This window comes from Ascaphus truei, chromosome 8 (assembly GCF_040206685.1).
Source record: "Ascaphus truei isolate aAscTru1 chromosome 8, aAscTru1.hap1, whole genome shotgun sequence".
NCBI classification, from domain to species: domain Eukaryota; kingdom Metazoa; phylum Chordata; class Amphibia; order Anura; family Ascaphidae; genus Ascaphus; species Ascaphus truei.
This window is the reverse complement of record NC_134490.1, coordinates 54,360,451-54,381,988: the sequence shown is the minus strand read 5'-3', so window position 1 is coordinate 54,381,988 and position 21,538 is coordinate 54,360,451. Positions and strand designations below refer to the sequence as shown.

The window sequence follows — 21,538 nt, the reverse complement described above, 5'->3', positions numbered from 1 at the left end:
CCAACAACCTGAGCCTGGAAATGCAAAGCGTGGAGATGTTCCTGCTCCGGATACCCACAGCAGCTCAAGAGATCCCAGGAAATGCACTACACTAGCATCCTGGCCACCCCAGTGCCTGCTCGTTTCTTTATTATTTTATTTGGATCTGGCTTCATTTAAGAGAAGAGGGGGGGGGGGGGTGCTATGTGTATGTTGGGAGTGGGGAACAGGTGGATTAGAAAATGCTGGTTTATAGAAACCCCATACAAATGCAGAATGTGCCATCTCTCCCTCCATCTGTCATTGTAGGTTATCTGTGGGCTGTCAATTGTATTATTGCTTTTGCAAAGCATGCATGGGAGTATATGTGTATCTGTGTATGCAATCTATCAATATGTGTATATGTATATCTCCATATATACATACAGCACGTGTGAGAGTTGCATAACATATAGTGACATATACTTGCGTACAAATTAAGGCTTAAACAACAGGATATATATGTGTGTATGTATGTCTATCTATCTATCTATACATACACACTAATATATATATATATATATATATATATATATATATAAATATATATATATATATATACAGTGGTTGACAAATCACCAAAAAATCTACTCGCCACACAAAAAAATCTACTCGCCACCTAGTACCAAACGTGTGCTGCTTGGGCTAATATTTACTCGCCTGGGGGTTAAATCCACTCGCCCGGGGCGAGCAAATGTATAGGTTTGTCGAACACTGTATATATATATATATATATATATGTGTATGTGTAGATAGATAGATATGCAGCCAAGTTCGCCTCCTTACCTCCAGTGAAGGGGGAACTGTGCTGGTCCAGCCGGAGCTCTGCGCGATCGGGAGTGTGGGGGCGGCCATATTGCTAGTTGCGCATGCGCTGAGCGGTGAGGCGCGCATGCGCAGTCTGGAGTGCGGTGGCCATTTTAGTTTTGGCTCCGCATACACAGCAGTGAAACTACATGTCCCACAATCCTCCGGGGGAGGGACTGCACACGTGACTGTCCCAGCCAATGGGACTACATGTCCCAGAATCCTCCTGGGGAGGGACTGCACACATGGGACTGCCCCAGCCGATGGGATTAGAGCTGTTGGAGAAACAGAATATCCTCTGGGACATGGAGCTAGCCTGCGCGGTGCTGGAGGAGGCGGCAAGACAGCAGGTAGTGTCCAGGGAGCAGTGCCTCCTGGACTAGGCCTAGACCTTGCCCCTTAGGCCCCAGCTAGGCCCTGAGCCAACCTAAGTTCAGTGTTATAGAGAAGGCCCCAGATAGGGACTCTCCCCTTTAGTACCAGTGTTACGCCGGTGGACGGACGGCCACATGGCGCTCTGTGACCTCGGACCAGGCCGCAGTATTCCGGGACACTTGGGTGAGACACTCCAGCTGGAGCTCACAGCTCGAGGAGGATCAGAACCCTTGGGCTGCGTCCATGCTGATGCTGAGCGCGCTCACTGCAATTAAAATCAATTGGTACGGCCACGCTCACGCGGCATGCTCGTGAGCGTGCATGTACGCTCTCCCAAGCTTGGCGCTTGGGGAGACAAACAAAATTGACTGAAGGGCGCTCTACAGCAGTCAATGCACACAGAACACAGTCACACACACAGCCAAACACACACATTACTCCCAGAAATAGTCACAATCCATGCCCCCTGCTCGCGCTTGCAAAATTATGCAGGACACCCTGCGCTCATGCTTGGAGAGTTGATGTCACCACTCTCAAGCATGAGCGCTCTCAGCGGCAGCGTGGATCCAGCCTTAGGCCTCGGGCATGGTCCATGCTGAGGCTCGCTGCTGCTCGGCAGTGAGCAACTGCAGCCGAAATGAGAGCGGCTTTAGCAGGGGCTCACGCACGGTTGCGGAAGCGTGTGTCTTAACAAATGTTACGTTTCTGAGCTCGCCGGAGCGCAGGGCCGGACACGTAAGCGGTTCGCCCAATGAGGGCGAACTAGCTCCGTGACGTCACAGGCCTTCCCCCCCCCCCCCCCCGACACGCCCCCGGACGGCGCACGGTCTATGGCCAGAGAAAGCACCCGCTTTCCCTCAGCCTCCGCGCGGCTGAAGTCTGTATGGACTCAGCCTTAGGAGAGAGGGGAATTGTTTTGGAGGCCCCGCTGCGTGGGACCCCCTCCAACACACCGCTGCAAGCAACACCTGGGTACTGGAGTGCCCAGGCAGGTACCCAACTTGCACCTACATCTACAGGGGGTAGCGCTACCTCACATTTGGGTAGGATTGCTGGGACAGGACACCAGGGGTTATTGGTGCCAACGCACACTCCGTACTTTGGGGGAACCACTCAGTGTTTGGGGTTACGGCATTATACTGTTGGTACCTGATATTGTGTGTTATCTGTGGTTAGTGTGTGTACAGTAAAGCTTAGTAATATACTTTGTGTGGTGTATTACTTATTACTATGTATTGGTTCCTGTGAGGGGTTACCCCGCCAATGCTGGGATCCCTCACAGGTGGAGGCGCTGCACTGCAAGGAGAAAGAGCTCACCCCAGGCTCCCAGAGGCGGAGGCTTAGGCCTCCTGTGAGCAGAAAGGTATAGCAGCACACGTAGGTGCCCGCATAGTTACCTTAGGCATAGGAAAAGGGGGCGATAGATAGATAGATAGATAGATAGATAGATAGATTATGTGTATGATAGATAGATAGATAGATAGATAATGTGTGTGTAGATAGATAGATGATAGATAATGTGTGTGTGTGTGTGTGTATATGTGGGTAGATGTGTGTGTGATGTGGAAGCCCGGGGTATAGGGGGGTTAGATAGGCATTTCATGATCTCCTAGGAGAGGGGAGGGTGCAGGGGATGTACCAGGCTAGCTGCCTCCTCTTCCTCCTTCCTTTCTCTCCCGTCTTTCCCCAGTCATCTCGCTTTCTCTCTTACCTTCTCTGGCTTTCAGCAGGACCGTGTTGGCGACAATGTTTTCGAGCTCCATTGACAGGCTGCGTTTACAAGGTAGCACTGCAGCAAGCTCCAGAGGCAGCAGCAGGAGCAGGAGGGGAAGGGAGGAGGGAGGGGGGAGAGGGGAAGGGAGAGGGGAAGGGAGGGGGAGAGGGGAAGGGAGGGAGAGCAGCAGGGACAGGAGGAGGGGAGAGGGAGATGGGGAAAGAAGGGAGGTGAGGGAGAGGGTAGAAGGGAGGGGGAGAGGAGAAGGGAGGGAGAGCAGCAGGAAGGGAAGGAGGAGGAGAGAGGGGAAAAGAAGGGAGGTGAGAGAGAGGGTGGAAAGGAGGGAGAGGGGAAGGGAGGGAGAGCAGTAGGGGAAGGAGGAAGGGAGGGATCAGATACCAAATAAAGGGATTAATTGATGTGAGAGGTGTAAAGGGAAGAGGTGGGGGGTGGGAGGGAGTGTGGTTGTATAGGGAAGAGAGATAGGTGAGAGGGGGAGAGAGGGGAGGATGAGGAAAGGTAGAGACTGGAAGGACGGGTGAGGTGCGGATGGTTAAAGAGAGTGGGAGAGATGTGGAAGGAAAGAGGGGGAGATGTGAGGGGGTTGGAGATTGTGGTAGGAAGGAGAGAGGGGTGCTGGTGAGAGGGAAGAGAAAGAGGGGTAAAAGGCGAGGAGAGGGGTGTAATACTAATAATGGACAATGTGATGATAGGAAAAGAGTGGGGGGAAAGGGGGAGAAGAGGAGAGACTAGAAGAGAAGGGGACTGTGGTAGGGGAAGGGGGTTATACAGCTGTTAAGGTTGAAAGAGGAATAGGTTGGTGCTGTGGTAAGAATGGAAATATAAGGGGGTAGGATGCCCTGGGAAGTTATAGCTACAGGAGGTGAGAGGGAGAGGAGTATGAATGCAGAGACATCCTGTGCAGGGAGGGCAGTACACAGTCTGTTCTCATTATAGTTAACATCCTCAGGCTCTAACTGCAGTGAAATCATTAGGCTCCCAGTACATTGACATCCAATGCTCACAGTGAAGTGGCATCATACGCAGTGACAGTCTGGGCCCCTTTACACAGCCATCCTTGTGCTCTGACTATGGGGAAATAATATCAGCACAGTCTCAGTCACATCCTTATACTCCTAGCACAAGTAACAACAGTCTATGCTCAGCAACAGCACACTGACATCATGAGCTATCAGTGCAAGGACGCCCCCTGCAGGTTTCCTGTGGCTTTGCAGCCCCCCTCCAGCCTGCTGAGTGCAGTGATGTCAAGCTCAGAGCTTTTCCCTCCTGTCATTTGGGTGTCCTAGACAGCCACTGATATACAGCTATTCTGTTCATGTGGTGCAGCAGGGAATGCTGGGACTTGTAGTGCATGTCTTCTTGGGATAAATATAATTGTCTGTACATCACCCCCTCACACCCCCACCCCCCCGAAATATATGGGCACACCAAGAATGTTGGCAAAAATGAGTTACATTTCACATTTCCAAAGCAATAGGACACTGATGTTACCTTACAGGCATATTCACTTCTGTTCAAAAAATCTAACACGTTTCCAAACCTATTTAACAAAACACCTTTATTGCAGTATCTGACACAATGTCAGATGTCAATGCTGAACATGGCATGATTAAAAATAAACAATTGTGATTATTTGTTTTCAATTTTCTGCAATTATGGGCAGCCTGCCCTGAAGGAATGGTTAGAACAGTCCTTCCCTATCTAAACCCCCCCTTAACATCCTAGCACTTGTAAGTCTAGCACTTGTAAGCACTGCGTGAGCCCCTGCTTATTTTAAATAGAAAAGTAAAACATTCCCAACGACAGTCCCAATTTTGCAAGGACTGTCCCTTCCTTTTCTGTTTAATAAAAATAATAAGGAACATTGATGGCTTTTCTACGGGTGTCCTGCCTCTTAATCCCAAAAGATTATAATACATTTCAAGTCCACTGAGTGGCATAAACCCAGATAGCAGGTTGTGGTTCAGTTTAGCCCTGGCCGCCTGGAGTGGGAATATTTGAGTTTCATTATGGGAAAGGGTTACATCATTTTCGGCTATGGATGGAACAGTGTATGCATTACTGTGAGATAAACAAGTCCACAAGGGAAGTGTCGGATGTGCAGACCTGATCTTCCCTTGGAATGATGAATGTACACCTTTGTGTGACGCATGGTGCTGTGCAAGGTAGTGCATTGTGCTCTTAGCTTGGGGTCACCACAATTCCAAAGTTTGCACTATGCTTGTTGTGTCGCATTCTTGGACATCACAGGCATAAGCAGCTGCTGGCACTGTTATATTCTAAGGAACAACAAGATGTTTTTTTTTTACAGCAAAGAGACCAGGATAAAATAAGTGTGTGTTTCATTCCCTCTAAAGCCTTATTTACAGTGATTTAAAAGAGTGAAGGTGTACATTCTTTTGCAATAACCGTTACTTATTTTTCTAAGTCCTGGAGTGCCTGCTTCCATTATATATATATATATATATATATATATATATATATATATATATATTATATATATAACACACACACACACACACACACACACACACACATTATCACTGTACAGGCAGTCCTCGGTTATCCGACGCAATGCGTTACTCAAAATGGCGTCGGATAGCGAAACGTTGTAAAGCGAAACCCGTTTTCCCATAGCAACACTGTTTAAATGAAACGTTCCGTTCCTGAAGGCATTTTTAATGCTAAAATACACAAAATATTTTACTCAAACAATAAGATATGCTGCACACACATACATTATGATGTAAAGATTCTATTTATTGAATCCAGAACTGTATAATAAAACTGTTAGACATGTTTAAAGGCATACATATACCACAAAACCTTCACACAGACTGATCTGGATGATTTCCCTGACTGCAACTTTCTGATTGACATAATGTTGCAACTTTGCAAAGCGTCGTAAGAGCGTCGGATAAGCCATTTTGGCGTCGTAAAACCGGCCATAGGGATGCATTGGACAGCGTCGGATAAGCCATTCGTCGTAAAGCGAAGCGTCGTAAAACGAGGACTTACTGTAATGCCATAACACTTACCACAGGGTCTATGAAAAAAGGTACAGGAACAGCTGTCCACCACGTTCACCTTGAAAAATAGCCGTGTGTATGTGTGTGTGTGCTTTAATATTTCACACTGGGGTATTTGAGCACCCACAGTTCACCTTTATAATAAGGGAACTGATACCGGCTTTGGCCAGCTTTAAATTGCACTAAATCACAACAGCATACAGTATGCTTCATTTATTTAACCCCTGCAGGGCATTTTCACATACGTATTTCACAAAATTTAGTTCATAGGAAAATAAGGAATTACATATATGCATCATGTTTTGATCAAAGAAGCGACCAAATGGCTCCTCTGCGACACAGACTTAGGTTCTAAATGTAAACACGTCACTACTATATTTTAGCCTAAATTGGTAGGAGCGCAGGATCTGTTCTCTTGTTTTCCATATACTGTATGTAAGGCCAATCCTTTTACCAGCAGCACACTTCTAAAGGGAGGAGCGTGGTAATATCTACAGTCATATATATATACACACACACACACACACACACACACACACACACACACACACACACACACACACACACACACACACACACACACACACACACACACACACACACACACACACACACACTGTAGATGTGTCTGCATTTGAGCCCTGCATGTATACATATAAGTGTGTATATAGATGTGTCTGCATTTGAGCATTTTTGTTTTCTTGGACTGCTTCTTTTAAATACTAATATAATAACATCAAATAAATTGCAGTGTTCAGCTTTTCACGCAAGCTACCCCCTTTGGCTGTCTCTCCCCCTCCCATGTAATAATTCCTATGCCCTAGCTTGTTTTGGCCTGCCTCCTTCCCTCCTCACCCCTCGGTGCCCCTCTCCCTCTCTCCATCATGCTGCAGAATGATGGAATAAATAAAAGATAAGGAAAGTTTTGCTGAGCAGGGACTGGAGCACTATACGGTGAGTCATGAGCAGCTATGACTCACCCTGGGTGGGCACTCACACTGCCTGGAGCACTGCTGAGAAGATGCCAGATTCCTCCTATATCACATATGATGGCGGATCAGGCTTCCCTGAAACAATCACAATATCTGCATTTACCTTTACCCCGAGTAACAGCAGAGCAGTAACAGTACTAAGGGCAATGCTCATGTATTTAAAATCACCAAATAAAATCCCACATATAATCATTTTTTTTTTTTTTCCGGGTTTGTTCCAAACGATTTTGTGTATCAGATTACAAATAAGCACCCAGTGTTATCATTTTTTAGCACCCACCTCAATCAGAGTCCCTCATTGATCCTGCGCATATGTATAATTGTATTTATGTAGCGCCAACAATGTACGCATAGTTTTACAAAATTACAATACAAGGTGAGGTCGATCAATTAGAAACACTGGGAGTAAGTGGAACAGGTAAATGACAACAAGGCCAAAGGAAATCCTGCCCCTAGGATCTTACAATCTAAGTGGTATGTTGGGAGGTTTGAGATATTAGATTGCTGTTCTGAACAGATTATGACTATACCATCCATATGTTAAATATATTTGCTTTGAGCTTCTGTAGTCACCATTTATTGCTAAAGCAGCCTCCAAGACTAGAACAGGTTGTAAAAAAATAAAATAGTGTTTAAAATCCTAACTCTTTTTTTAATCTCTTGCTGCTGTATTTGCCATGCTAACCTTTAGGCCGTGATTATACCAAAATCAGCCGGTGGCGTCGCGCGGCTCAAAACCAAATAGCTGCAATCCAATTAAAGCTAACATACGTCGCTTGCCGCGCTCGCTGCCTGGAACTGCAGCGGGACAGACTAGAGAGCAGACATGAGGTTTTGTTTTGAGCAGGCGACGGCCGTGTCACGTGAGCTGTTCAGCCAATGAGGGCGAACCCGCTCACGGCCACGCCTCCCTGTCTCCTCTGCTTGTCTCCTGCCTGCAGTGCAACATGCCGCTCGGTGACATCGCGCTGCCGCCCCGTCGGAGCTGGTGTAATCGAGGCCTTAGACTGCACTGGGCTCTGTGGAGAGCTTCATTTTAACCGTCCAAACACTTCTATCTCCTGTACGGAGCATCAGATATTAAGTAACAAAATAAAATGCAAAAAAGAAATTGGTGATCACTGTGGACCACAAAGATAATTGCTCGTTTTCTATGGGGGTGATTAAGATAACACTCCAACGGAGCCTCCAATACCCTCGAAAGGCAAGCGGTGCCCCGTCCAGCATCAGGGCGCCAGTCATGATCATGTGATCCCTGCAGTTGTGATCACATGAATGGAAGTGCTAGAGGTCCCGTGACCACAGCTCTGCAGAGGTTAAACGCAATACCACGTACTCCAGCGTCACAGAATCATCGGACACATCTGAATGCAAATACAGGTATCTTTCTGTGGGGTTCTCAGAGGAGCGGAGATTGAAAGTATGAATACTACATTTTTAGGAATAATGCTGAATAGCGATGTGCACAATTTTAACTAACGTTTGCGAAAGAGGTGAAATTTACCAAGCATTAATAACTAATGTGCGGGTGTCGTGAACCTCAAAGATGGTCACTTTTTATATGCCGCCATTTGTGTGTAATTCTGGCATAATTGGCAACATTTTGAGCAGTGTGACCCTCCATCAAAATTTGTCGTAAACGCAAAATGTAAGAGGAAATCTGCTCACTTGAAGAAATTCGCACCTCACTGGTGCTCGAATAGTAATTGGAACGTGCGCCATGCTTTTTACTTATTAATAGATGGATTATTTTTTGTTGTTAAACTTCAAATGTGCCTTTCTTTAAGGTTTACCCTTTTTCTCTAAAAACAACTCCATGGTGAAAAGTTATATAATGTCAAAGGTGATAAGTAATCACTAATGCTGTTTTGCCTGTTGAACGTGCATATAGGGACCAAAACGTTGAGCCCCCCCACCCCCCCTCCCCCCCAAAAAAAAACGATTGCCTGATGGAGATTTATCTTATTTAATGCTGCCCAACTGATGAAACAACATTCAACCATTATTTCTAAAGCCCTGTGTGGTTCAGTCCTGATCATAGGTACAGGACCCCATGCATTAAGGCAGGGGCTCTCAACTCCAGTCCTCAAAACCCCCCAACAGGCTAGCTTTTAAGCATATGCCTGCTTCAGCACAGGTGGCTCAATCAGTGGCTCAATCAAAGACTACACACTGAACCATATTTGTCCAGTTCCCCAGTTTAAACCCAAATGTGCTCACTATTGTGCCAACTTAATACCAGTCTCTTCTTACAATCTGCATGCCACCTTGGCGTTCTTCATGTGAGACCCCAAACAGCTCACCAGGACAGATGATTGATTGGTAGAGCACGAGTTGGTTTCCTATGGTTCTCTGGCTATTGTTTCAGCTATCACGAAGCACAGGAAGGAGCACTGTGTTTCAAGAGGGGGAAGCATTGTTTTTCAGGAATAACCTCTCGAGATGTTGTGCTATTCACTGCACTTCATGGAGAAATGAAAACAATGCGTCTATGATGTATATTTGCACACAAACTGTGCCTGGACTTTCCTTCAATGCTCAATAATTCCACTAAACGCCCTTTCCATAACTATATCACTAGCTGTGCCCACAATCAGCACCAAATTGCCTGTGCTATATGGCCAGCCACTCCTGCCTTTGCAGCTGGTCCTTTGTACAAACCAAATTCAGTCTCGTCTGCTTGGAAACCTTGGGGCATGAGAGGTAGAAAACTACGACGTTTTCTGTCGCTTGCTGGCAATCAAGATCAGATGAGCACTGTACTTTCAGCAAAGAACATTATTATTATAACAAGGCAGTGGGTTTCCATCTTTAAAAACTATGACACCCTTAAAAAAAACTTCAGCTCAGCTTTCCTATGTACTTACCTTTAAATAAATGAGCCATACTTATGAGAAGAATAAGCAGGGGGAAAAAACAGATAGAAATAACTAAATAATTTGTCACGTTGGATGTAGCATTGGGGCATCTTTGTACTTGAGGAGGTTACTCTCCAGTAGGTCTCCAATGGACACAAACAAATATATACATACAGTGGGTTTGGGGTTTGAGCTTGTTAAGACTGTGCATGTCTAAATGTAAATTGGAAACAATTTTGGGAGGCTTGTGACCCCTCATCCTTAGATTTAAGCTCACCCATCCCACTTATATTTAATCAGCAGGTCCTGGTACCCACGTGTGAATGAGAAGTCTATTAAGATATTTCTTCCCCTAAGAGAGATGGATATGACCTTTGCTGTTGCAACAAGAATGGGAAGCATATATATTATTTATTAGGGCACTTGTGTTTGTTTTTTTAACCAGTTGTAACTGCGCTGTAGCTTATACATAGCACTTTCAGTGCTTCTTCATTTTGACCCTTCAGACACTGCATACATCACGCACCCCATGCTGTTGGCTATAGTGTTGTTTCGTTTCCTCTTCTCTCTATGCAGTGAAAGAAATACAAAAGACACAGTATAAAATAGGTAGCATCGAACCTGCTGATAAGATGGCACCTTGACGTGTTGCAGGCATGAAATGTTTTGGCCAAAGGATGGAACTAAATGACCCATAGTTATGAGAAGACTAAACAGAGAAAAAACAGAGAGCAATTAACTAAATAATTTGTCAAGTTGGATGTAGCATTAGGGCGTCTTTGCCTAATGCTGTATACTTGAGGAGGTTACTCTCCCAGTAACACTGCAATGGACACAAACAAATATATACATATATAATGCAGTGGATTTGGGGTTTGAGCTTGCTAAGACTATGTATTCCTATGTACCTAACCATATTATACCTATAGTAAAGATAAATATATATATATATATATCATTAGACTGTAAGCTCTTCGGAGCAGGGACTCCTCTTCCTTAATGTTACTTTTATGTCTGAAGCACTTATTCCCATGACCTGTTATTTATATTATTTGTTATGTATATGATTACCATGTGTATTACTACTGTGAAGCGCTATGTACATTTATGGCGCTATATAAATAAAGACATACAATACAATATCGTTTATAATGTTATAACATATAATAACCTTGTAGAGTTCTTAAACTAAAATATATATATTTTTAAATAATCATGTCTGAAAAAGTAAAATGTTCACTCATTCCCCCCCCCCCACATGGGACTTCTTCCAACCTCCTGCAGAACACTACGGTCACACACGCACATGTTATAAACCATGGCAAGGAGGTGAGAGATGGGTAACACCTATTCCAGTGAATGCCCCGGATTGATTGTTAATGTCTTTCACACTTTGGTGAATAGACCCTTTTGCAATAGGATACGGGTTCCAAACTGATATCAGATGAATTCCAGCACTAAGTGGGAAGGACAGCTCCCATATCGGATGGCGATCCTTATCTCCTCTTGCTCAGAACCAGCAGAGTGTTTCCTGTGTGTAGGATCTCTTTTTTTATTTTGGTGCTCACTTTCTATTTGGGAACACATCATACAAATAGGTTGGGCTCCTAAACAGGTCCCAGATCTATTTAGGAAAATTACTCACACGGCCATGTGTGAGTACACAGGATTCAAAGGACCCTAGAAAGATACCTTTGAATCCCGTGCACTTATACATGGCCATGTGAGTTATTATTATTATTTTATTGTACACACCCCTTTCCCACCTGTGCCTTGATCATTTGTGTGTCACTATTATATTGTGTCTAGATTCTGTCTACATACCAGCGCTCCCCTTCTTGTTTTTCACCAGTCTAAACATAGCAATCCCTGTTTTTCTCAGCCAGCCAACATGTTCTTAGTCAATCATTAGAACTTTACTTTGATTTAAAAGAACCTCTTTTTTCTGTCACTAAGTAACTATAATTAATCCTATGTTCCTTGTCTTTTAAGACCCATCTCTATTGTATTGTCTTTTACTACTAACTATCTATTTAACTAACCTTTGGCTTCCAAACTCAAACCCATCACGGCCATTTGCTAATTTTCTAGGGATCTGCACATGTTTGCGGGATCGCACACTAACTGAAGGGGAGGACCTACCCCTTCAGGACCCTCCTCCCCTCAGGACTCTCCTCCTCCCTTTCAGGACCTTCCTCCTCCCCCTTAGGACCCTCCTCCTCCTCAGGACTTTCCTCCTCCCACTTAGGACCCATCTCCTCCCCCCCCAGGATCCTCATCCTCAGGACCCTCCTCCTCCCCCTTAGGACCCTCCTCCTCAGGACCCTCTCCCCAGGTCTCTCCTCAGGACCCTCTACCTCTCAGGACCCTCCTTCTCCCCCTCAGGACCCTTCGGCTCCTCAGGACCCTCCTCCTCCCCCTCAGGACCCTCCTCCTCGGGACCCTTCCCCTCAGGACGCTCCTCCCACTCAGGACCCTCCTCCTCAGGACCCATCCTCCTCCCCCTCTTCCCCCTCCTACACCCCCTCAGAACCCTCTTCCCCCTCAGGAGCCTCCCTCTCAGGGCACTCTTCATCCCCCTCAGGACCCTCCTCCCCCTCAGGACCCTCCCCCTCAGGACCCCCAGAAGCCTATATGAATGTAACGCATATAATGTTAGTATCTCGCATCCTGAGCACGTTCTGCGCTTTTTTGCAATGTTATTTTAGTGTTAAGAATCATGAATTTCTTCCTTTATAGCGTCTGAGGCTACCATGGTAATCTTTGGTCGGCTGGACTCTGGGGGAAAGCTCCATTTTAACTGACCCGGACATTTAATCTTTTAAACGCTTATATCTCATGAACGGAGAGTGCGAATATAATATTAAAAACAGCATGCGAAATGGCAATAAGAGATATTTCTCTCTTGAAGTAAGTAAAAAATTAAATGCAAAACAAAAAGCGCGATCAGCGGGGACTGCTGCTGTAATTTCTTAATGGTATAAATATTTTCAAATAAAGAAAAAAACTGAGACTCACAGCACTGAAGTCAAATGGTGTATTTCATGCACATGCAGGGATTTCCAACTGTAGTTCTCAAGGGTCACCCACAGACCAGGTTTTAGAGATATCCCTGCTTCAGCACAGATGGCGGAGCCACTGATTGAGCCACCTGTGCTGAAGCAGGGATATACTTAAAATCGGAACTGTTGGTGGCACTTGAGGACTGGAGTTGGCCACCCCTGTTCTAGGGATTGCCTTGCTCAAGAAACACAACCAATTGTAAAAGGATTTGTTAAACATTATAACAAGCATCACTGGCCTGAGATGATGCTGAACCCATGCAAAAAATGCCTGCCATCTAGTGGCATAGTGAGGAATGTTATGACCATGTACAGTGTCTATAAGACATTCTATCATTCGCAATGCCAAGGCCTATATTCAGTCAGAGAAAATGTAAGTGTAATGTATATGGCAGAAGTTATTGGGTATTTTAATCAATCTGGCATACAAGTAGTTAACGTTGGTTACAAATTGCTTTTAAAAATAGAAGAATTATTTATATGACAGGTCAAGACACTTCCTGTTTCTAGAAAAAGAGCTTAACCTGGGGGTTATCACTAACGGCCCACTAAAAGTGAAAACATTTATAGTTTGGAAGTCGGTAGACAATAGCCAGATCCTGGGCTGTCAGCCTCAAAGAAAACCGTATCATTCTTGAAATATCCCCTGTGCATCACAGAGAGAGGTGACAAACAGGTCACCACTTAATTTGAGGGCTTTATTAAATATGAAGATACCATGGGCCTGACAGAAATTTGCAAGAATAGAGGGGTGTAAATAAGTCAATGGGTAACTACCTAACTCTAAGTGGCCAGCTAGCCTTTAGTTGCCAATGGATAGATGGTCACTTGGGCTACCAATGGGTTAATTTATTATCCCCTTAATATTAATATATACCATTTTTTTTATAAACTTGCATGTACTATAGTAGGTGTTCACTTAGTAATTTCATACCATGACTTAAATAATGTAACATTATTTCCCAGCGTTAATCTCAGACAGCATTTAGTGAATAAGGTATGCTTTGTAATAACGGTTCTATTGCATATCATGTGCATTTATTTTTTAGTAACGGCCGTTATAATTCACGTTATGCTCTTTACAGGCGTAAAACTGGGTAAACATTATGCTATAACCTTTTGCGACAATAGCGGAAGTATTAACGTGAATGTGGACCACGTGGAGTTCCCTGCTTCCTTACTCCATATGTGCGTTAGGCCGCATTAATGTTTATTTTACTTTTAGCTTATAATGGAAAATAAGAGCAGAAAAACCAGATGGTTGATTACAATGAGCGTTGCACATTTTCACTATTTGTTGTGAAATCTTACAGTAGATAGCTAATGACTAATTACACATGTGGCAACAACTATTGTTTTTTTAACATCTATTGTGATTGCTGTATGGAATCCTCTGTGACACACAAACACACACACAATCAATCCTCTGTGACACACACACACACCAGGGAAAGTCTGTTATTTTACCAAGTTAATGAAAGTTAATATGTATCACTGGAGTATCTGTAACAGTGATTTCATTTATTGCAAATCCAACATCCTGTTATAATATGTCATATTTAGGACTCAGATAACATTGAAATAACCAAGCATGTAACAAACATATATACAGACTGTAACCAATGTATATACCCTGCAACAAATGGCACTTATTGAGTTAACTCGGCAGCTCTTTGCTATGCAGGTCTCTGCAGAGTTAATAGGGCCAGAGGATAGGCTGCCGCAGCCTATTGGCTCCATAGATCTGAGTCCTGTCAGTGATTAGCCAATAGCAGAGCTTCCCTTTGGTCTCCGCCCACACATTGCACAAGCTCAGCTGCCTGTGAAAACGTCACTCAGTAAAGATGGCGGCGTCCTGGGGAAGGTTACTGGCTGCGTGTGTGAGTTTGTAATAAACGCGGGAGCTACAGTAGAATACAATACAATGCAAGGGTTTGAGATGGGTGTCAGTGGGGTTTCCAGGGGGGGGGGAGGGGAATTTACCTGCAAGTGTGAAAACAAAGTGTGTCAGGAGTAAGAGAAGTAATGGAAGGGAATATTTTTTTTGGGGGGGGGGGAGAGGAGTCAGTGTGTTATGGTTCTAGGGCAGAGGTACTCAACTCCAGTCCTCAAGACCCCCTAACAGGTGTTAAGGATATCCCTACTACTGATTGAGTCACCTGTGCCGAAGCAGAGACTGATTGAGCCACCTGTGCTGAAGCAGGGATATCCTTAAAACCTGACCTGTTGGGGAGGTCTTGAGGAGTGGAGTTGGCCGCCCCTGCACTAGGGGATACAGAGTTCCACTACTTAACTTATTTTATTGAAAGTCCCAGAGTTTCACAACTTTTTTTCCACCCACGAATAATTCTGCTTACATTTTAAACAAAGTGGTTTTTTTTGGTCATGTTCTTAGAGCATACATATTGTACACATTTCTGTTAAATATGGTTTCAAGATCTTCACCTTCTATGTTTAAAAAAAGAAAACTAAATTATATACACACACTTCCAGCACAGCATATTATTTGCCACCCATGTTACTTCTTTCCTGCATTTGCCATATGTGCTATCTTTGCTCCTGCAGTAAATAGCTATTAGTGTGGCCCTAAATGCTGTGTTTGCAGTATATAGTTTTATTGTAAGCTCGGCTTGTTTGTAACATTTCTAAAAGATTTATGTATATATTTATATAGCACCATTAATCTACATAGTGCTTCACAGCAGTAATACATATTTAATGATTTAGTGCAGGCACCCAAGTGTCATTGGGATTAAATAATATTACACACAGACATGTTGCTCTTCTTACGTGCCTAATTTTCTTTGCACTTTGTGCTGGATTTTGCAGGCTTGCCGCACAAACTCCGCCACAGGAGGGATTTTCCGCACCATCAAGTCACCTTCTGGCCTGAGAAGTGCTGCAGCCCTATCCCCTGCTAACTGTGCTACTGCAAAGCTCCGCTTCAGTACCAGTCAGTTACCTTGTTCAGTTATTTTTAATATCATTATAGCCCTTTAACCCTTCTGGTTAATATGAAATTATTTATTCAATGTAGAATGTGTATCCCAGCTTAATCCCATCTCTAGGCAAGAGGTTCCAAGCTCCTCTGTCTGTTCTAAACAACACACATCTCTGCATATTCACTCTTAATACAGAATCTGTTTCTACACTTGTTATATTATCGGTGCTTTATCTGCTCTGCCATTGCACTTGTAGCCTGCCTCATATCTCTGAAAGAATACCCTTTTCCTCCACAATTCAGGATTAACAGTCTGCTAGGAATGAATCCCATATGCATTGGCACATACTCTTTGGACCATGACGGATCCTTCATCAGGTTGATGATGCACACAACTTCTGGGCAACAAATCAGAAATACTTTCTCTCCTCCCTTAACCCATAGGTTCCTTGCGGTTCGTCCCTGCCGTTACACAGCATGCTCCACAATTTAAAGGCACTGCTGTAGTTAATGGGGAATTCAAGGAGCTGAGTCTTGACGACTTCAAGGGAAAATATCTGGTGCTTTTCTTCTATCCTTTAGACTTGTAAGTAGGAAACTTTACGTCTGCACTAGAATACAGTGTTCCTTGTATCAAACCGTCTGTAAATTGCTGTGTGTTCTCTTGGACCTGTAAAGAAACTGTTAGGTAATTGTGAACATGTTTCTATTTGAATCGCTGCAACAAAAAATTGCTATTGAATTACAAATTCCAGGGTAAAGCGTTTAAACTTGCACCTGTGTAAACGCGTTATCGAGCTAGAACGGCGTCCAAAACGTGGACTACATCTGTAGCTTCAGCTGACATTGGTCTATTTTTGTCCATGCAACTGTCAGTGAGCAGAGGGAGTTTCCTGAATGGTTTATTATCTCGACTGACCTTGTTGTAAGCTCTATTGAGATGTCCCTGGCCTCCAAGGCTGATAAGATTCACTGTGAACACCCTTTAGTGTTGAGAGAGCTGATTTGTTGCAGTGTGCATTGGTTCTGCCAGATGGGGCAGAGAATGTAACAACATCTGAATAACTAGTTGCCTGTGATGTAGTTCAGTGTATTCTCAGCAGGATGTGTGGACTTTAAACTATGACCCATATATTGTAGCTTTCTTACTTGTGTAGGGCCCTGCAGGGTTAATGTAAAGATTGATCTTCCATATTGCAACTTTTATTAAGAGCAAATTAATTGGTGGTTAACAATAAGAGCTGGTGTGTGTGTGTCTATATATGATCTCTCTCTCTTTCTTCTTCTTTTTTTTTTTAAATAATAATAAAGTATAGCAGTGGTATAATTAGCGGAAGCTTACAGAGGAAAGCGGTAACATAATACTGTACAATGAATACATTCTTAAGCATTTTCTATATTTACATTTTGTGATATGTTAACATTTGAGCGCTAATACATTTCCCTGCAGTTATGTAGTTACGGACCCTTTTCAGATAGGCTTGCGTATTTAGAACCATTTACATAACATCCTCTGCTTGTCTGTTTGTCTGCTTTCACAGCACTTTCGTGTGCCCCACTGAGATCGTAGCTTTCAGTGACAAGGCCAACGAATTTCATGACGTGAACTGTGAGGTCGTGGCTGTGTCCGTGGATTCGCACTTCTGTCACCTGGCCTGGACAAACACACCCAGAAAGGTATACACTTCTTTCTGACAGACACCCTTCCTGGCCCAGCAATGTTATATTATCAGATATCCACAAGGTAAACAATGTATCACACTGTCCCAGTTGTATTCCACCAGTAATTTATTTCCTTTAATCTTTTAAAACTTTTTTTTTTTTTGCAATTGGTTATTTTTAAATATCTCTGGGCTAAACAATGTGGGTTTGGGGTCCAACGAAATTGCCAAATGTCCAGATGCAATGACATAGTCATTTCTATAGAGAGCTGTACCTTCTATTGGAATCTTTCCACTTCTCTCCCATGCTGTTTTGAGTCAGTGCTGGACATTGTACCTTTTGCAGCTGTTTTATTTACTTTTTATTACGCATCCTAGTTGCATCAGTTGACAATCTATATTTATCCTACTGGAGGTTAACATTACATGAACTAAGCATTAGTAATTCCTATGTATGTGCACATTAATGTGGAATCATTGTTGTGTGTTTGTGTTCTAGAGCGGAGGTTTAGGTCACATGAACATTCCACTTCTGTCAGATTTAACCAAACAGATTTCCCGTGATTATGGAGTCCTGTTGGAGGGTCCCGGCATCGCCCTGAGGTGAGAGTCACAAGCATCTAATCTTTGTGTATTTAAAGCAGAATTTGGATGGTACAAACTTGCAAGGAAAACGACCCACTTTAAAACAGCAACCCCCCAACTCCCTCCCCCATTTTGCATGATTGGGGGGGGGGGGGGGATCATCCACAGCAGAACCACACTATTTTCATCTCCAGGTACCCCTAGTTTGTAAAATACATACCAGTGAAGTTACCAATATTACTTCCTGGCTTTTAAAGGGGATTCTAATTCAGGGGTGGGTAACTCCAGTCCTCAAGGGCCACTAACAGGTCAGGTTTTCAGGATATCCATGCTTCAGCACAGGTAACTCAATCGGTGGCTTTCTTTGACTGAGCCTCTACTAAAGCAGAGATATCCTGAAAACCTGACCTGTTGGTAGCACTTGAGGACTGGAATTGGATACTCAATAAGTTATTTTATGGCCAGTTTTTAATGTCTGCCTAGGAAAAGTTTGGCGCGGGACTTCAGCAGTGGTGGAAGGAATATTTTTGGGTTAGAATACAGCTTGGATTCTAACACAAGGGGGGGCCGTTATTTTCCTGTTTCACTTGGTTTACAAAAATAAAATAAATAATGTTGGATATATATATATATATATTTGTACATGTACGTTAACTTGTCAGTCACAATCAGACTTAGTGTTTTGTATATTAAAAAAATAAATAAATACTTTTAAAGCAGTTTTTCAGATTTAAAGTTGCACCCCTCACTGTAATTTGTATTCTGGGCGATTCCCCGATATTTCCTTTTGTATGGACTGATTTCAATACCCTTTTCCTCTCAATTTTCAATACTAGTCATCAGTTTGGTTAAAAGACAAGCTGTACTTTTCCTTTAGACATTTATGTATGTGCTACAGGAAACTGTTTAATATCCACTATTTAAAATGGTGCGCCAGCTTTTTAAAAATGTTTCATTGAAACCTGTCACCTTGGATTTTCTTAAAAAGATGCCGTGCACATGTTGTAACTATATGACACACAAAGGGGAATAACCTGACGGTGAGCAGGCTGTATAATGCCTTGTTGCATCAGGTTTAATTTAATAAAAAGGAAGAGGATTGTAAACCATTTCAACTTTATAAAATACCTTTAATGTAAGCTACTCATATTGCTCCTCAGTGCTGTTATAGTAACCTGCAATGTATTTGCAATACACTCTGGCAGCCATGGATTTAACTGGACTGCAGTATGATCAGTATCACTGGTAACAAAGATATCGCAGTCAGCAGCAATTGATATGCCAATTTACCTGGGGAACTTGGGGGGAGGTGTGTCGGTGTGTGTGTGTCGGTGTGTGTGTGTCGGTGTGTGTGTGTCGGTGTGTGTGTGTCGGTGTATGTGTGTCGGTGTGTGTGTGTGTCGGTGTGTGTGTGTCGGTGTGTGTGTGTCGGTGTGTGTGTGAGCAGACCTTGTCATTCTAGGCTGCAGATCTCTTCATGGAGTCTTGTTTTCCTACAGGTTCTGCAAGGGAATGAAATGTACTGTATGTCTCATTGAGGGTTCATAGAAAAGCAATTGTTGGTTTTATGTAGTGGGACTATGTTACATATGCAGGTGCTGCACTTATCTATAAGGGGCCAAAAGGCTTTCAGCTCTGTGACATTATCAGGGAAAATCACCTGTTACCTGAAACATGAACGGCCTTTATTTTCCCTGGGATAAGGCATTATTAGCCAAGGAATCATATGCAAAAATTATGTCTGTAATTAAGCTTCTTAGCTTGGGTCTACAGCACGTTATTTCTCTCTTGTCCTCTTCAGTAAAAACCTTATTTTCTGGTCTGGATGGGAGGTTAATGTCACGTTACTTTTTTTTCTCGTGATAACTGTTGTGATTAACTGGTGTTAACTTGGCCTTCTTTAACGTAACATTAACAGAGCTTGGTAAATGTGAACCACTCTGTGTATCTGTAATTACTGTGCTGCTCAGACACTCCTGGGCTCTGTTTACCTGTAGGCTATAACCCTTCTCTTTTGGCTGTGTTTGACTCAGGGGGCTTTTCCTCATTGATCCCAATGGAATAGTGAAGCACATGAGTGTCAATGACCTGCCTGTTGGACGGAGCGTGGAGGAGACGCTGCGCTTGGTGAAAGCCTTTCAGTACGTGGAGGCACATGGCGAAGTTTGTCCTGCTAACTGGACGCCGCACTCCCCTACGGTATGTACAGAGGTGCCTACAACCTCGCCCAAACACTGCTTTCCTCTGGCAGCTTAAAGAGGCCTCAAAAGTATTTAACCGAAGTGTAGCAAAGTAGTTAAAAACGTTGTCATAATTGCATATTTCATTGTGAACTGATGTGTAGTTACCTTTTTGTTAAAGGGATATTGAGTTGAAATAAACTCAGTGGTTCTGCCTAGGCAAACTAATTTAAAAAAAAAATTAATTTAGAATTTTTTTTTTACGTACAGGAATCAGAGGATCTCTGGAGATGAACCGCGTTAATTTTAGCTCCGGGACCCATGCTTCCTGATATACTTGCCTCTGAAGGTGGTCCGTTACGGTCACGTCCAGGGGAAACAAAATTGAGGTTTAAAGCTCCCGCGAGCCAATAGGAAGCTGCATTGTTATGCGTCGCTGCTTCCTATTGGTCCAGGTTACACAGTAACAAGTACAAGTATCTCTCAAAGCAGGGGGTCCCCGGAGCTGAAATGAACGCGGTTCAGCTCCAGAGCCCCAGCTTTTTGTTTTCATTGGGATGCTTCTTTAAGTGGCGTAGACAGAATAGAAACAAAAAACACAATGGTGCATATCATTTAATTATGAAACAGGTGTTTAAGTAATATAACAGGTGTAACTTTCAGGACATCTCCAGCATACAGTACGTTGCTACGTGGGACTGCTTCAATGGGTCATACAGTGTGTGTGTGTGTGTGTTTCTTTGCTTTTTTCAATTGTGTATTTTTACAATATGTATTGATGACCTGCCTCTTTGTGCACTTGCAGATTAAGCCCAGTCCAGAAGCCTCCAAGGAGTACTTTGAGTCCGTAAACTAACAAGCTTGCAGTCCGTGCGTTACATAGTGAAGCGGATGTGTTCTTTTGAAGCTCGTTCGAGTGTACAAATAAAGCATCATGCTTTATTTTTATAGTGTATTGTTAATGTGCTGGACAAACCTCTTTATATGAATAAAGTCTGCAGTTTAATCTATGTGTGAATTCCTTGTTCTAATGGTTTACAACGTGTGGGGAAAAGATGCATTTAAAAAATAAAAAAAACATTTTTTTTATTGACATTAATTTCCATGCTCATACAATACCATATGTAAATGTTAACAAAATGTATGCCCCCAGATACACAAAGCCACGTGATGTTAAGATTAATGCTGTATCTTCGAAGGGCAATAATAGAAAATTAAGTCCTGTTGTCTCCTGTGATGAGATGCAAATTAGGTGTTCTCATAACATTGCACATTCACTGTCTGTCAAGGTTAAT

The 21,538-nt window shown here is 43.3% G+C and overlaps 2 protein-coding genes across 3 annotated transcripts in view; one reads left to right on the top strand and one right to left on the bottom strand.

The window, feature by feature from the left end:
• Window positions 1-3,857, bottom strand: part of GRK5 (G protein-coupled receptor kinase 5) — an 85,537-nt gene extending 81,680 nt beyond the window's left edge. The window contains exon 1 of the mRNA XM_075612037.1: window positions 2,912-3,857. Within this exon, the coding sequence (XP_075468152.1) occupies window positions 2,912-2,963 (52 nt within the window). The 5' untranslated portion in view covers window positions 2,964-3,857. The remainder of the gene's footprint in view (window positions 1-2,911) is intronic.
• Window positions 2,932-21,249, top strand: PRDX3 (peroxiredoxin 3). Of its 2 annotated transcripts, XM_075612043.1 has the most exons (7): window positions 14,668-14,756; window positions 15,706-15,829; window positions 16,262-16,403; window positions 17,359-17,494; window positions 17,978-18,081; window positions 20,097-20,262; window positions 21,049-21,249. In XM_075612043.1, the coding sequence occupies exons 1-7, from the start codon at window positions 14,721-14,723 to the stop codon at window positions 21,097-21,099; spliced, it is 759 nt and encodes a 252-aa protein (XP_075468158.1). In that variant the 5' UTR covers window positions 14,668-14,720; the 3' UTR covers window positions 21,100-21,249. The 2 variants fall into 2 exon arrangements, with proteins under 2 accessions (XP_075468159.1, XP_075468158.1); XM_075612044.1 differs by lacking the exons at window positions 14,668-14,756; window positions 15,706-15,829 and adding an exon at window positions 2,932-2,983.
• The last annotated feature ends 289 nt before the right edge of the window (window positions 21,250-21,538 follow it).